Source organism: Vespula vulgaris, chromosome 25 (genome assembly GCF_905475345.1).
Source record: "Vespula vulgaris chromosome 25, iyVesVulg1.1, whole genome shotgun sequence".
Classification (NCBI taxonomy): Eukaryota; Metazoa; Arthropoda; class Insecta; order Hymenoptera; family Vespidae; genus Vespula; species Vespula vulgaris.
The window spans coordinates 827889-846385 of NC_066610.1; the positions used below are offsets into that span (position 1 = coordinate 827889).

Below are 18497 nucleotides of genomic sequence, written 5' to 3' on the forward strand. Positions count from 1 at the left end.
AGTAACGTTACCTTATCAACCGATAATGTCCAAAAATTATTTTTCGAATTTCTTTCCGACGACTATCGGCATTATTTAAATCATTCTTAACTTTGCACTTTAATATGGCCAATTGACCGACAAGATGAAATCCGATACAAGCCCAGAAACAATCAGTTCCGCAGTAACCGGAAAGAATCATTATTATTCGTAAAAATTGGTGTATACAACCAAACGCATAACTTTTTGCATCGTACGGCTTCAGTAACGGCTTTATTTTATAAGGTAATTTATATTCCGATGTAGAATTTGTCATAACTGCGTTGGAATATAATAGGGTTTTAATAAAACTATTCGTCAATTTTTTCCGCCCGTATTTTTATCGTTCGATCGTAGACAAAAAAAAAGAAGAAAGAAAAATGTACATATATATGTTTTTTATTCAAAAATCAAAACATATAATCGATATCTCTTTAACGATATAAGACTAAAAAAAATATAATAAATAGAAAAGTTTTGTATTCACATGTCGGAGACGAATTAATTGGAATTGAATTTAATTTTATTATAAAAAAAAACTTAATGATTCATGGTTATCCCAGTTATGTGTATATATATATATATATATATATATATATATATATATATATATATATATATATATATATATATATACACACACACACACATATATATACGTATATTTAATTTAATATATAATATAATATAATAATTTTTTTTATTTTTTTCCCTTTTGATTTCCTTTTTTTTTAATTTTTTATCATTTGAACAACGACAAATGAATACGTTTAATTAATTAATTATAATTTCGAAACCATCGAAATAGTGATATTAGAATTGTCGAGATTATTACCCATTAATATATTCGGTACTACAGCTTTAATGTAATAGAAAACAATTAAGAACGTCGACCAAGGGAACAGAATGATGACAAATCTATAAGAAAGTTTGTTATATTTAACAAAAATCAATCTTTCTTCGTCATTTTTATAATTATCAGGTATATAATCCGTTTTCGTTTCTATCAAAAATCGTGACAACGAACGATACTTTATTCGTAACATTAAGATTTTTGTCATCGTCATTACTACCGCCATGTTCTCCATTATGTTCGCCATAACGTAACGAAAATTTTTAATGTATGTTATCAGATCTAATAATGCCAATATATTGAAAAGACAGCCATAAATTATAAACGATACGAATAATCTGTCGCGAATTTCCAACGGCCAAGTTCCTGACACACCAAGCAATCGTTTGCTGATTGTCATCGCTTTTACTGTATTAGAGAATTCTGTCACCTGAAAAGAAAAAAAAAGAATAATAAAATATAATAAAAAATGATAAGGGATGAAGTATTCAGATATGATGCAAAACAAAGGAAAGAAAAAAAGAAGTTACGAATAAAGTTCTCTTACGGTTAGTTCTAAATTAGATTAAATTATATTAAGTAAAATTACGTGGACATCATTTTTTTAAATGTTCTTCATTTTTTAAACTATTCAATCTCTTTGAAATGTAAAACAAAATATCTTCATAATATATATGTGTTCTGTAAAATTTGAATGGAAATTATTCAGCGATTTCGTTAATATTAACGATTTAAATATGCACCGCCATTTTAAAAATGTATGTTCAATAATCAATTTGAAATTGTCTTCAGCAATATCGGCAATGGTACTGATAACAACCATAAATCTTACGCAAAAGTATATGACAATAATATCAAATTTTTGATCCAAAAGATCACAATGAAATAAATAAATAAATAACATATGTATTATTACCAAATACAAGACCAGTTTCTACATCATTAAATGTAATTATTTATATATTACATTTACGAATACAAAATCATTAAGAACAATATATAGATAAAGTTCGTTTTGAAAGAAAAAAGATATTCGATAAATAATATCGTCTTTACTTAAATGGCATATTTTTGCATAATTAAAAATAACTATTTTATAAAATATATAATATATGTAAGTACTTAACATATCTTCCTTTTGTATTCAATAAATAATCTATAATAAACGAACTTATTTCCTAAATATTTAATAATTAGTAATAAATACTGGTAATAATTATTATTACACTTAAATAATTATTAATAAATACTAATAACAATTATTACTATATCTATCTTTTACTAACTAATTTACCATCAGTCGATATCAAACAATTATCTATCTTTTTACAATAGGTTAAGTATTGTCTTCGTAGCTCCCGTAAATAAGGTAGAAACCTATATAGCCCGTAATATCACTTGATGGTAAGGTAGAAAACCGTAAATTTATTTCCGATGGTAAGAAATCACATCGGAAATTAATAAATACAAATCTTAACAAAATTATTAAATATAAAAATGTGTATACCTATTTTTTTTTTTATATCATACATTCCATTATACTTAACACATTTATCTGCTTATTAATGCAATTAACTTCGTATAAATGATAAATGTTCCGTATTAAATCAATTTTTATATTTTCAGAAATACTGCGTATGCAAGCTGACGATAATACCACGTTGATAAGCGTTAATTCTCGTGTGATCAGTAAAGTTTAAGTAACATTGAGCATGGTTAGTATTTGAATGAATGTTGTCATCTACTATATACGATGTCATCTACTATAGAACTGAGTTAGAAAAAGGTTATATAGTGCTATATAATACAAAGAAGGTAACGTTAATTTCTTATTATTTAAATAGTATCTGCAATTTTTATTTTGTTTTTATTTTACTCTTTTATTTTTGTAATTTAATTGATGATCGGGCAGTGATATTCTTTCTGTTTATAATTGGAATGCAGTTTTTCGTGTTTTAACTTGGTTATGTTTTGATTCTTATTATTTATTATATCTGACAATGACAGAAGTTATTATGATAGGAATGATTAAGAAAATAAAAAAATAAAGTAAATCGTTACTATAGAACTTATTCTGTTATTTCAGAAGTTGCCAGCAAGGTTAGGATTGAAAGTTCATTCGATACATTGGTAGTATAAACTACTACACCTTTATGTTTTTGAAAAACGAGGCTAGTGAGATCGGATGAAATTTATTCAAATAAGATAGTAAGTAATAAAAATATTGATAGAATTATCTCTATGTATTGATTTCAGTATTCTTAATTTGCTATTCAATGATTTTATAATATGCAATTTGAAATGTAAAGAGAATAAATATCACAGAAAACATTGCTAGGAGAAATGCGTTAGGTTTTGAAGTTCCACAGTTTCTTATTGAAATTGTAAAAGCCACGAACAATGTTTTATATGGGATAACTACAAAGATAGTAAAAAGAATGGAAACAAGACTTCGACGAAGGAAGGAGGAGCTATCTGAAACACTGTTTTCTGACGGTAAGACTATTAAACATATAAAAATATTGTCTCCTAGACAATATTATCAATCAACTATTAGAATGTTCTGTTCAAGTTATAAGATACAATGATTATAACATAGATATTATAAGAAAAGCTATTTGTACAATTTTCTTGCATATAGTATCAACGGATGACAAGCTGCTTCAAAATTTTTCTTCGAGCAACTGGTGTAAATATAAAATCGTTAGAGCAAAGCTTTATCTACAAGACTTCTTTACCTGAGCTGATTTTAAGGCTACTTTACAGAAATTTGGCAAATTCAAATGTAATGAAGAAATGTCTCGCAAAGAAAACACAATGTAAATAAATTATTCAAAAATACTGTGTGAACAAGTGTATCAAAAAATGTATTTGTGAAGTCTCATATATTGAAACTTAATGTATATGATATTGTCATTATATTTACTGATGGTAATACAGGCAGATTGAAAAAGTTAAGAGGTAAAATAACCATACTGAAAGAACTGAACAAGCAGAAAGTTAATAAAGTACACCTACAAGCCGAAATATTGTCTAAAATGATAAGATCTTTGGAAAAATGAAAGAGAATTTATTTGGATAATACAGAAGAAGATAGACATTACAGTGATGAATGGTTTTAACTGTTGTTTTTACTAAAACGTAAGTTTTTATTTAAATTACTTTTTATTCACAATTTCTCAAAAAATTTATTTTTTTAAACAAATGATCCTGCTTTCTCTGGATATGTATTTAAGTACGTACACGAGTTGGTGAAGATTAACACCTATTTTAATGCATATTTTCCAGTTATTTTCTACACTGAGAAAGAAGAAATCGAAATTTCAATATGACATAGTTATAGTCAAAAGAAATTGTACTTTAGTAAATCTGGATTTCTCGACGACCGATAGGACAATATTTATATACAATGTTTCCATTGTTTTTCATGTTGCGATGATTGTGAGATTCAATGAGAAAATAAAATCGACTACAACTATTAACATTCGAAGTCTGCAATAAATTTGTCCAAGGAAATGCTGGAATTAAAGGAAATTCGAACTTTGTCTTTTACATACGTATTTATATATATGTGCATTTTAATATTTTTTTTTAAACGAAATGTCTATAGTAAAAGTAAGTCAGCGACGAGATGAAATGAAAATGAAATGAAAAAAAGAAAATGAATACAAAAGAGAAAGATATATAAAAATGTGATGAGAGAGAGAGTAAGATAGAATGTTAACTTCGCATTTTTATTTATTTGTACGTTTTTTTAGTTCTTAAGAGAGAGGTTTTGATAAGTATCTGTAATAAAATATTAGATGATATAAATAATCAAGTCATGTTTTGGTTGCGTCAAGATTTATTATAAATACTAACCTGTTTATTTAAAATGATGATGAATTATTACATTTACAATTATTTCAATTGAGATACTGATAGTTTTTGTATTAATTTGTTTAATACTGATCACTTGTATTATGTATTGATATTTTATTATTAATAATGACCATTAACATATTTAAAATATTGATTAAAAACGTTGAAAAATATTGACCTAATAAATAGAAATTTTTAACTAAATTAATTTAACTTAAGGAAGTTTCAGTTTTATTGTGTGATATCGCGTGATAGACGTAATCAATTGTATTTTTATATATGTGTATATATATATATATATATATATATATATATATATATATATAAAATTGAAGACAAATTTTTTAATTATCTTTCTTTCGCTCTAGAAATATCATATCTTTCGTTTAAATTGAAATAATTAAATTGATGGAATATCATGGAACGTGAATACTTTTGAAAGCATATTATGTAATATGTAATCGTAATAAGAGATTAAGTACGAGCGATGATTATATTCATAAATACTTGTACGTATCATAAATATTTGTACGTATTCTTGTCTCATTGTTTGTAACCTTGACACAAAGTTATATCTGTAAACAGAGCAATTGTTTCGTATAAAAAAAAATTTTGAAATATAAAGATTCAAGCTTCTAGCGGAACCAGCGACTATTCGAAATCTCATTTAATCGTTCGAGGCAACAAGAGATACATTATTTCGAGGCTATTAAAGTTTAGTTATAATATATATTCAATTAAGTTGGAACGTCGTACGAGTTTGCGATGTGCCAGACGCTTCGAAGGATAGAGAAGGAAGATGATACTGTACAAGAACGTATCTGCCATTAAAATATACCGTCGTGCGTTATTAACTGCTGATCTAGTTCGAAATAATTTTGTTTTTAACAAAAAAAAATCTTTTCCGTTTGATTTGTGAAGAAAAACAAGAAAACCATGCCAACGTGGAGAGGATATGTCACCAGCACACGCTCAAAATATTAAATGGAAATAAGTTCGAAACAAAGTATTATCATTTATGGGGGACGAAATCGACCAGAAATACGTCTTCGACTAAGTTGATTGAAACGATTCATTGGAAGATTACAAGACTCAAGAAAGAAAAAGATAACAAAGCAATAATTACGTAATTCCAACGGATTGTATAGTTAAAGTAATGAACATATATAACCGGGGAATGATTATGGTTACATAGATTTTTCATAATCTTCCGAGAAAAAAAAAAACTAAAAATAGATGTTCCAGTTTAAAATTTATAGATTGCCAATTGATTTTTTTGATTTATAGATTGATGATGAAAATTTATAGATTAAGATTCGACGATGTGGGTAAAACGTGTTAAAAATAATGGGTGGATAAAATGATGCAACAAACGATTCATAGTTCGTGTGTTAGAACAGAGAAGATTCGATAATATTGTCAACAAGTAAAAAATACGAAGCTTTTAGCGATATCCTTTGTCTGTTGTAAGTCAATTTCAAAATTTTAATTTAATAATGCTCCGGTTTATTTATGCAATTTCAAATTATTCGAATGGAAGCATCGAATACACAAAAAATAAAATTAACAAGACATGTGTTCCAAATGAGAAAGAGGAAACGTTACGATAACGAATGAAACGTTGATTCTTACGAGAAATTCTCAATTTCAAATTCATATTCTCACATCGCGAAGATTCGTTTGCTTGTGGGAAAAATTCTCGGATCAAAATTCAAAACGATATTCGGAATACTTACGGACATTGAACAGGTATTAAAAAAAAATATGTATCCATTATAATAGATGAAAATGAAATTTTATTCGATATAATAATTAATATTATCCTTTCCGAAATATTTTTTGTGGTTGTCAATATTACTTCATCTTGGACAGAACAATTTTTCGTCATGGTTCAAAACAGAAAGTAAATTGCATAGGTCACTCTTTTTTAACACAACACATTATGCTATTTAGAAAAATGTTTTAAACAAAACGAATACCATCGATTTTTATGTCTACTTGCAAGTGACAACTGAGGATCATTTGGACCCAAAAGGAAGAAGAGAGAGAGCGAATTCAAAGATCTATGGATCAATATATTAAAAAAATTTATCAAAAGCGTCGTTGTCACATAAACGAAGTCTGGAAAATTCTTGATGTAGTTTTAATAAGATTTTGTTGTCTTTTTAAATGACATTTTAAAGTCAGAAAAGAATTTTACTTTTATCCGATTGATTCTTGAAAGAGAATATACTTATCTGGTTTTATGCACTAGAATATTTTAATAGTATAAGTGTATACTATTATGTATTATCAAACTCAAAATAAACCTTTCTCGGGCTCAATCGCATACAAAGAACGTTTTTTGTAAGTAGATGTCCAGTTTCGTTGAATTTGTTTAGAATTGTTCATACTTGCTTGTAAATTTCACATGAAACGTGAAATTTTATTACCGATGAAGTTACTATAAAAAATTGCGATTACCAAATTCTGCTGAAATTTTACTCTTAAAAATTTTACTTCTAGACATCTTCTCTTCCGTTATTATTTATAGACATACAATGAACTACAAACATTAATTGCAGTTTATTATAGTTTACTATTCGAATGGTAAATTTGCTATTGCAGTTTGAAATTGCAAATTTACTATTACAAATTTATTAATTTCATTTTCATTATTATACATATCATTAATATATAATTTATTTTTTTAAATAATAAATTACTACTAGTAAATGTACACGTTTCAACATACTAATACATGAGTTATTTATTGTATTTAACAGCAAATTTTAATTACTATTGAAACGGAGCACGTAATAGCAACTAAAAAAAAATTAAAACAAAAAAGAAAAATTATACTAACTTAGGAATAAAATATAATGATAATAAACGAGAGAACGTTGTACATTTGAAATGTTCAAAATGGTGTCCATTCAATAGTAGACTCTATCATATTAAAAAGTATTTTTAAACTGAATTATTTTTAAGTCGAATTGAATCGAATCGAATTTAAATAGAATAATTTAAGGAGAATTTGAAAATGTTTTTAAATGTTCGAAAATTGTTAATGAAATAAGAAATTATTTTATTTTTTATAAAATGATGTCTGATTAGTAAAACAAATTTTTTGTTTTAAAAAATTAATTGAATTGTTAAACAGATTCCATTAAAATTCTTGTTGAACGATTTTATGAAACATTTGTGAAGTTATTTTGTTTTGTTTTCAATTTCGTGCGAATTGTTTATCATGGTTTAATAGAATTATTTTTATAAAATATGAAAAAAGTTCAAATTAGATAATATAAGATAATATATTAATTATAAATTGAAATTAAATAAGAAAAACAAATGAAATTTAAATATGATGCAACTTATTAATATTATAAATATGATGTAACTAAATTTACTCAAGTAAAAGCTTTTTCTATTTTTTTTTCAACTTTTTTTCTTCACTATTACAAGAAATATTTTTTTAAAAAATTGATTTAAGAAAAATCTACATACATATTTTGAAAAATTAATGAAAAAAATTTTTTTATATCCACGAATATGGATAGAAATAATGATAACTATGACAGCGAGAAGAGAACAAAGAAAATAAAAAAAAATAGAACATGACAATAGAAGTAGAATATGAGAATAGTAATGAAATAAAAAATATCAACAAATTAAAAAAAAAAGAATAACCTAGAAAAAAGAATTTACTGCGTGAACATTCTTTTTATTCGTTATTTTCTTTTTTTTAAACAAACCTAAAGAATAAGACCAAAAAAAAAGAAGAGAAAAAAGAAAAATCTAAACTTATCAAAATCAATTTTCAATCATTTAATATCGAATTAATTAATTAAGAGAAAGAAAAAGCCAAAAAGAAATAGATAAAGAAAAAAAAATGTCTCCTTGTCTAATTGCTCTTCTATTTAAAATGAGAATAGAAAGCAAAAAAAGAAGAAAGAGAAGAAAAAAGATCAAATTTTTATATCTTACTTTCATAACTCTGTTTACTGTTCCTTCGTAGGAGGATTGCTTGTGACTGACGATAATAATTGCATAGGCTCTCTTTCGAATAGTTATCGATCGTTATCAAGTAATCGAAGAGAGAGAGAGAGAGAGAGAGAGAGAGAGAGAGAGAGAGAGAGAGCGAGCTTTTCTTCGAAAGCTTATTTTCAAGTCACAACATAAATTTAACTTAAATGCGTACCATCCATTATACTTCTTTCTGTCTTTCGTTCGAATATTTTATAATTCTGTTCGCTTATGAGTTAAAAGTTTGAAGTCAATGTTTCTTTGAAAAATAATGATGATATATGAAGTGAAGAAGAAGGAAAAAGTTTTAATGGCACACCGTACGAAACTTTTCAACGATAACAACGAAGAGGACGATGACGTTTCATCACTAAAGTCAGGTATCCTGAATTTTAAACTTTTTAAACGTAAAACTTTCTTCGCTGTATAACTTGCAATTTTTCTTTCATTTCACCTTTCTTTTCTTTTTTATCTTCTCTTTTCGCGATTGCATGGAAGACCACGTTTTGAGCAAAAAGGGAAAGTTCAGAAGCGAAAAGAAAAAGTGAAGTCGTCGGTTTATGGAAGCTATGGTATATTGTGAATTGTGATTGTATCGCGTAATCGTTACTGTGTTTATGTTCAAATTTGACGAAAGAAAAGAAAGATAATTACAAGTCGATACGAAGAAAAAAGAAAATTCTAAATGGAAATAATAATATGTTATACTTATAATATAATAAATAAAAAGTAAAAAGATAATAATGTATTTTGTCCAATGACCACTTTTGTTTGATTTAGAATGGATTAAGAAAAAAAAAAAAATGAGAAATAGAGTATACGAAACGAAAAGAATAATTCGCGATGAAAAAATATATAATAATAATGTTTCAAATATGATACATATATGTGTATATATGTGTGTGTGTATATATATACACATAAGTATATAATTTATACAGTAATATAAATTGATACATATTTAATAATTATTATTGATTATATTTGATGATTAATTGATTACATTTAATATATATATATATATATATTTAATATATATATATATATATATTATTATATTCAATATACATTGTTATTATTATCTTTTATTCTTTTTTAACATATTTAATTTTCAATAATTTACCTTATATTAATATTATCTACATATTACATATACATGTTATATATATATATATATATATATATATATATATATGCGTATATGTATAAAATAAATAAAAAGGAAATATTAATAATTATATACAAATAGAATATTATATATATAATATTTACTATATTTATTTTATATGCTTATTATTACTTTATTGCATTTATATAAAGTACATTTATTTTATTTATTTATTAATTTATTTATTATATTTATTTATAATTATTTTCTTATTACAATCCTTTTATATTAGTTTTTATAACACTTTTTTCATATATACAGATTAATGTATATATTAACTTACCTATATATTTACTTATCCTCGTACACACATTATACTCATTAAATTCACAAAAATTTATAAATTTTATATATGGAATATGTCGAAACATTTAATCTCATATATCAGAATATCAGGATTTTAGGACTTCAGGAGCAATTTTTTTCTTCTTTTTTCCTTTCTTTCTATAATCCTGTTTATTCTGTCATGGCGTTCAGTTTCTCTTCCACATCAAAAATAATTCATAATTATGATTACAAACTAATAAATACGTATTTTACAGAGTATATCTTTAGTTGAATCATTTTATCCATATTAGTACGAATGGTACAATATATCACAAGAGGAGATCAAATGAATGCACATATGCATGATTCGATCAAATGCAACAAATGCAACTCACAGTCAACAAATTCTTCCCGTGTAGTCGACTATATTACAGATGTGAGTAAAAGTTAATTTTTTTCTCGTTTTGTCTTACCTTTTCTTTTCTTTTTTTTTGCCATTTCCATATATATATATACATATTTTTTTTCATATAATTCTCTGAATCGTTATTATTATCCTTTATTCATACGTTTTCGTACGTTTTTAGGTTATGAAGATATCAATGGCGTATTTATCCATACTTCGAAAGTTTATGTAAAGAAAAACGAAAAAGTATACTAGAAAAAAAAATGGAAAAGAAGTTATAATAAAGAATTTTAGACGTCACATAAAAAAATAACAAAATAAAAAAATATAACATAGATACGATATCCAATCAAAAAATAAAATTAAATTAATAGAAAACGTCACGTTTCTTTATTTGAAATTTTTGATTCAAAAAGAAGAAAGACTATCATTAATGTAAACGATATTATAAAAATTTTATCTTACCTTGTTTTCAATCTCGTAATCTTGTATACTGTGTGTCCACGCGAACGATAAAAAGCGAACTGAGCGTGGCAGCGAAAAAAAATTGAAAGGGAAAGAAAAGTAATAATAATACCCGGTGTGTATCGTCTCCATTAAAAATTAAAAAAAAAAGCAAAACAAAATAAAAAAGAATAAAAAAAAAAAGTTCAACGCAGAAAGAAAAACGTATTTGAGATAAACGTTGAAATTTAACTTAAAAAAAAAAAGTGAGAAATAAAAAGAAAAGGGACGAATGACATCCCTATAATTTAATTCCTTTTTTCCCTTCTTTTTTTTTTAATATTGCTCTTGCAATATCTCTTGTAATGCCCCTGCAATATTTCTCTTCCTATTTTGTTGTCTCGTACGAATCGGAGAGAATAAGAAGAAACGGTCGATAAAGAAAATAAAAAGAAAAAGAAAGAAAGAAAAGTACAAAAGAAAATTAAATTCACGTAGCGTGTAGTACGTAAAAGAAGAAGAAGAAAAAAAGAGACAAAAAAAAAGTAAAAAAAAAGAAGAATAAAAAAAAGGAGAAGAAGAAGAAGAAAAAACTGAGAATTTAATTTTTCGTTCTGTTGAGTCGACAAACTTCATATCGTATTGTGCGAGTAGATAAGATAATTGCACGTGTATGGGGGTATACGTGGAATATAAAGAATAAAAAAAAAGATAAAAGAAGAAAATACGGAGAGAGTAGGCGGGGCGGGGCATTTAAAATGAAAATTGACTTAAAAAAAGAAAATTGACTTTCTAAACTCAATTCGTTATTTATCGAAAGGTCGAAGCCACAAATTTATGGTTCCTTTGAGATGAGTGAGTGAGAGAGAGAGAGAGAGAGAGAGAGAGAGAGAGAGAGAACGAAACGTCAGTTCGAACGTGGCTCTCGTTCGAAGACAATTCGTCATGAAGAAAGTAAGCTGAAATATATAATATCGGAGCTGTCGTTGTTTCGAGTAAAAAATAAACAAAGAAAAAAAAAGAAAATAGGATAAATCATTAACAAGGAAGTTAACGAGAAATATTGGTGATCGTTTAATTATTTTCTCGCTCTCTCTCTCTTTCTTTATTTTTATTTATTTATTTATTTATTTTTTTTTTTGAAACAATAAATTCATCTTTCTTATTTTGTTTCTTTTCTTTTTGCGTAAATATTAATCAAAGTGATATGTGAACACAATAATAATTATATTTAATAATCATTATTATATATTATATATATTAATATTATTAATAATAATTAAATCATCATTATAATATAATAAATCATTATAATAATTGAAGAAGAAGAAGAATAACTAATATAAATATAATATAATAATATAATAATAATAATAATAATAATAATAATAATAATAAAAATGTAAATAATAACTTCGTAAAATTCTCTTGGAGAAAAAAATAAAATAAAATTCTAACAATATATATATAAAGATATCGGTAAAAAAACTCGTTTTTTTCTATTCTTTCTTTCTTTTTTTTTCTATTGGAAGAAATATCGAAGACTCGATAAAAAGAAGATATTTTTCTAATTCTTTTCCTTATTGTTTTTTTTTTAATTTTATTTTTAATTTTTTTTAGATCAAACCAATCGAGATCGTGGATGTTTTTCTACTTCACGAGAGATACTTCGCGATAGGTGGTGTTTGGCCATTCAGAAAAAGTTACATTAAATTTGCAATATATATCGTTTATTGTTCAATACAAATCATATTAGCATATATCGATTTGTATAAAGTAATAGGTGACCTTCATCTTATGGTTGAGAATCTTTTGGAAACTTTAGTGTCGAGTTTGTCGTTATTAATGATAATAATTATTCGTTTTCATCCGACATTGGTAAAACTGATCGTCACTATAAAGAATGAAATCGGCAATGATGGTGGATATTTCGAAAATAAGGAAGAACGTTCACTTTATTACCACTACAATCACATATCGAATACATTGTCAAAAATCGCATCGACAACTTCGTTGTTTACTATAACGGCGATGTATCTTAAACCATTGCCAAATCTTCTTCATTCATTACTACATCCTACGGGTATATATATATTTTTAAATTTATATATAAATAAATATACGAATATTTAATTTTCAATATTATAATTCAATAAAATAAAATATTTAAATATAAATATTTTTGTAATATACATTATTAATAATTAATAAGTATTTAATTCTAAATACTTATTAATATATTCTATATATGTAATAAGTATTAATTAATAATATATTTAATTCTTTTTAATAATATTTCTGTTATATTGATATATATATAATTTTATTTTTGAATCAGTATAGATATTTTTAAGAACAATAATTACATATAGTATATTTTCAAATTATAATAATAATATTAATATTGTTAAATATTTATTTTATTATTTATACATCTAAATATAATATATATATTATATTAAATATATATATATATATATATATAATTACATTATGATAGTTCATAAAAAAAAATTAAATTCAAATGATTCTTATTTAAGCTCAAGATGACCTTAAATGAAATAATCACTTTCGAATAAAAAAGAAAATTATAATATTATATATGCCGTGCTTCAAAAGACGTATTTGTTTCTCTTCTTTTACAAGTTCGATTGAAACGTTTAGAAAAAAAAAAGAAACTTAAGTGTATTAAAAATTACAAAAGTGATTATTTATATTTCTTTTCTTATCTTTTCTTTAACTTTTTATCGTTCTACGTTTATCAAAGAACAAATTTCGTGATTTTTGAACAACCATATTTTTTTTATCGTTATTGCTTCAATCTTTTTTTTTCATCACCGTCTATTCGATAACATTTGTATCCGTATCGTATATATTCCCTACGATTAAAAGAATAAAAGAAAAAATAATAAGACCACAAAAAACAGAATTCTTCATTTCGTATTATCAAACTTTATTATAAAATTTGTTTAATAAATCATGTTTAAGCGATCAATCTTGCTGCTGCTGCTGCGACAAATAATACTACCAACAATACGGATATATTTCCTTTACCATTCAAAGGAGTAAAATTGTATCATATCACGAACGTTCATACGTATACACTTTTATATATATTTCAACTGCCGTATCTATATTGTGGATTTTGTCACACGATAACAACGTGCGTTATACTGACCTTAGTTCTTCACGTTTGTGGTAAATTATCAATAATGAGACATCGTGTTCGTATGTTTGAAATGAAACCGATAGATCAATTGAATGACGCGATTCGCCGTCATGTTCGATCGCATATACAACTTATTTGGTGAGTAGTAAGCAATTGATGTAAGTTTAATTATTACTGGTTTATATATATGTGGGTCTTGAATGTGTGTGTATATTGTTATAGGAATATTATTAATAACAATATACATACATACATATATATATACATATATATATAATTAATATAATTAAAATAAAAAATAAATTATATATATATATATATATGTATGTATATATAGATACACATACACATATAAAATGTGTGTTTATTTAGTGAGCATCAAGTAATTGAAGTCTATTTTAATATAATTGTTATATGTGAGTATGTGTATGTATTACTATATTAATACATATATTATTATTATATTAATACTATTATAAAATAAATATAACATATATACATATATATATGTATGTATATGTGTGCATATATATACACTAATATATATATAATGATATATAGAATATAGTATATTATAGTATGTTATATTTATTATAATATAAACATATACATATATAAATTTATAATAAATTATTATATATTTCATATCCTTCTTAAATTATAAAATATTATATTTTTTTATTTATATAATACTTATATTAAAAGTCTTTCATTCAATAAGTCTTCTTTATTAAAAATTTTGTATTAAAAATTTTTCTTTTTTTATTTAAAATTTCTTATCAGAAATCTTTTATTTAATACGTTTTTCTTATTAAAATATTTTCATTAGAGAACTTTAAACAGAGATCATTGTGGATCAAAAATATCATAAAAAGTTTGTGATCTTAAAAACATATTTCTATTATTAAACATCTTTTATTAAAGAAAAAACTTTCGATAAATTCCACTATTATTCTTTTATAAAAAAAAGATCTTTCAAAAGAAGGTTTATCAAAGATATTTAATCAAAAATCCTTCGTTAAAAATTTTACATTGATTTTTTTTTCTAACTTTAACATTACAATTCGTAGGATGGTGCAATCTATAGAAAAAATTTTCAACATTGTAATACTTCTGGATCTCGTACAAAATAGCATAAGATTGGGTCTCTCATCCTACGTTACTCTCGTGGTACGTATACATAAAGAAGAAAAAATTAAAAGAAATAAAAATAAATAAGAAAAAATAAAATTTAAAAAAAAATAAAAAATGTACAAGTTGATTATAGATCAAGAACTATGAGAATGTCTTTTAATCTTTGTAAAAAATAAAAAAAGTATATATATCGAAAAAGTATATTAATAAATAATAGAAGAATTATATTATTATTTTATTATAGAATATTATAATAGAAATAGAACAAAAAAAAGTGTATTAAGAAATAATTAAGAAATAGTAGTTCAATAGATGTTTATCAATTAATTAAATATTTCAATCAGTTATTAATAAAAAAGAAAAAATCATCGATTTTGACAATCCAAATTTTTTTTTATAATTATATATACTTTACAAAAATAGAATTCTTTTAATAATATTTATTTTTAGAATAATTCATTTTTTTTTTTTTTAATTAAATCATCAATGCCATATTTATTCGTACTTCGAATGTTTATATAAATAAACAAAAATTAAAATATATATATATTAAAAAGAAAAAAAAGAATACAATAAAGAATTGTAGATGTTACATTAAAAAGATAAAAAAATAAACAAATAAAAAATAGACAGGGTATTTGATCGAAAAAATAAAATTAATTTTCATAGAAAATGTTACATTATTTATTACGAATATTTAATTTAAGAAGAGAAGAACTATTATTAATTTAAACGATAGTATTATACAAATTTCATCTCACTTTGTTTTTAATCTCGTATACAGTATGTCCATGCAAATGATAAAAAACAAATTAAGCGTAACAACGACAAAGAATTGAAAGAACGAAGAAAGAAAAAGTAAAGCAATAATAATACCTAGTGTGTATCGTCTCCATTGAAAATTAAAAAAAAAAAAGCAAAACAAAATAAAAAAAGAATCGACAAAAAGAGTTCAACGCGGGAAAAAAACCGTATTTGAGATAAACATTGAAATTTAACTTAAAAAAATGGGAGAACAAAAAAGAAAACGATCGAATGACATGAATTTTTTTTTCTCTCTTTTTCTTTTTTATATTGCTCTTGCAAAAATTTGATATTCGAGTATTGTTTTATAGGAGAATATTTAATGCAAGAGGTAAGTTTAATCAACATTTTGTTATAAACATTGATGAAGATTAAACACTCGTCTTAAACAACTAACAAAAATATAATACAATTTTGACATTAATTTAATTACAAAGAAATTAATTAATTTATCGATAATAATTCATAATTTAATAATCTTGAATCAAATATTAATTTTTTATTTATGTGTGTGTGTATGTGTGTGAATGAAATAAAAAAGAATTTATTATTAAAAAATAATTTATATCAAAAAAATTATTATTATAAAATTATTATTAAAATCTTTTGTAACGCTCCTGTAATATTTCTCTTCCTACTTTTTTGTCTCGTACGAATCGGAGAGAATGAAAAGAAAAGATCGATAAAAAAAGAAAAAGCAAAGAAAAAAGAGAAAAAAAAGAAAGAAAGAAAAGTACAAAAGAAAATTAAATTCGCGTAGCGTGTTGCACGTAAAAGAAGAAGAGAAAAAAAAGAAATAAAAAAAGTAGAAAAAAAAGAATAAAAGGAGAAGAAGAAGAAGAAAAAGAAGAAACGGAATTAAATTTCTCATTCTGTTGACTCGACAAACTTCAAATCGATTAACGCAAGTAGATAAGATAATTGCAGGTGCTATGGGGTATACGTGGAATACAAAGAATAAAAAAGAAAATAAAAGAATAAACGAAGGAGAAAGTGAACAGAGCGGGCTATTTAGAATGAAAATCGACTTGAAAGAAGAAAATTGACTTTCTAAACTCAATTTGTCATTTATCGAAATATCGAAGCCACGAATTTCTGATTTCTTTGGAATAATTAATATTTATGATGACAATTGATGATAATGAATGATTAAATATTTCAATATTATGATATATGAAATCATGAAACCTTTTTCATATGTATATAAAGAAATATATAATTATGTATATATATAATTAATACAAATATATATAAAAATACATATAAAAACATATATATACAAAATATTTTATATATATCCTAACAAATTAGATATTCAACTAGTAATTGATTTATAATTAACTTATAAAATATATGTGTTTGTGTCTATGTGTGTGTGTGTGTAAAAATAATGTAATCACAAATTAATTTTTTACAGAGCAAAGATAATAAATCTGAATTTGTTGTCATGTGCACGTTCGCGTCTTACGCAGCAGTAGTATTTTTATTGATTTTCGAATATTGTTTTATAGGAGAATATTTAATGCAAGAGGTAAGTTTAATAAACGTTTTGTTATAAATAATGATAAAGGTTAAACACTTATCTTAAGCAACTAACAAAAATATAATATAATTTTGACATTAATTTTATTACAAAGAAATTAATTAATTTATCGATAATAATTCATAATTTAATAATCTTGAATTAAATATTAATTTTTTATTTGTGTGTGTGTGTGTGTGTGAATGAAATAAAAAAAGATTTATTATTAAAAAATAATTTATACTAAAGAAATTATTATTAAAAAATTATTATTAAAATCGTCAATTGTTAAAATTAATCGTCTGATCGATTAATTAAAATAAATATTTTCATATTAATTATTATATTAATTACAGTTTATTAAATTTCATAATAACTCGGCGGCTAATAATTAGATGGAAATTAAAACAAATTTTTTAACTTCATCTATGAAATAGAAGCAGCAAATATTATACTTATCTCTTAAAGTCTAGGAACTTTTATTTATAACATTTGTTTATTAAATTCAACAGTATATGGTAATATTTCAGAAAGTTGTTTATAATAAAACACACTCTATATCGTATTAAATAAATTACATAAATTATTTTTATATATGAAATAAATAATTTAAAAGTTCATATAAAGAATATATATATATATAATATGATTATAAAATTATGAAAATAAATAATTTGTAAATAATGAATATAAATTCATTTTGTGTTGTAATTTTAATATATTTTTTATTTTTTTACAGAGCAAGAAATTAGCCGAGACGTATTATCACTGTAATTGGGAAGAAATGCCACGAAATTGCAAAAGTTCGTTGTTAATTTGCATAATTTGTTCGCAATCGTATCTCAG

At 23.9% G+C, this 18497-nt stretch overlaps 1 protein-coding gene and 1 long non-coding RNA gene across 5 annotated transcripts in view; both read left to right on the forward strand.

Annotated features, from left to right (window-relative positions):
- Positions 1-2369: 2369 nt before the first annotated feature.
- Positions 2370-7279, forward strand: LOC127072465 (uncharacterized). 4 transcript variants are annotated; one of them, XR_007785458.1, is made up of 5 exons: positions 2370-2686; positions 2958-3367; positions 3513-3690; positions 3812-4012; positions 4160-7279. It is a non-coding gene; the product is annotated as an uncharacterized LOC127072465 (long non-coding RNA). The 4 variants fall into 4 exon arrangements; XR_007785459.1 differs by having other exon boundaries at positions 2376-2686; positions 2958-3079; positions 3210-3367; positions 3513-4012; positions 4160-7278; XR_007785457.1 differs by having other exon boundaries at positions 2378-2686; positions 2958-3079; positions 3197-3367; positions 3513-4012; positions 4160-7278.
- A 7968-nt stretch (positions 7280-15247) lies between these two features.
- LOC127072297 (odorant receptor 13a-like) overlaps positions 15248-18497 on the forward strand; it is a gene marked incomplete at its 5' end in the record, with an annotated part of 3789 nt that continues 539 nt past the window's right edge. The window contains 2 exons of the mRNA XM_051012599.1: positions 15248-15361; positions 18391-18497. The exon at positions 18391-18497 is cut by the window's right edge and continues 49 nt beyond it. Coding sequence (XP_050868556.1) covers positions 15248-15361; positions 18391-18497 — 221 coding nt within the window. The remainder of the gene's footprint in view (positions 15362-18390) is intronic.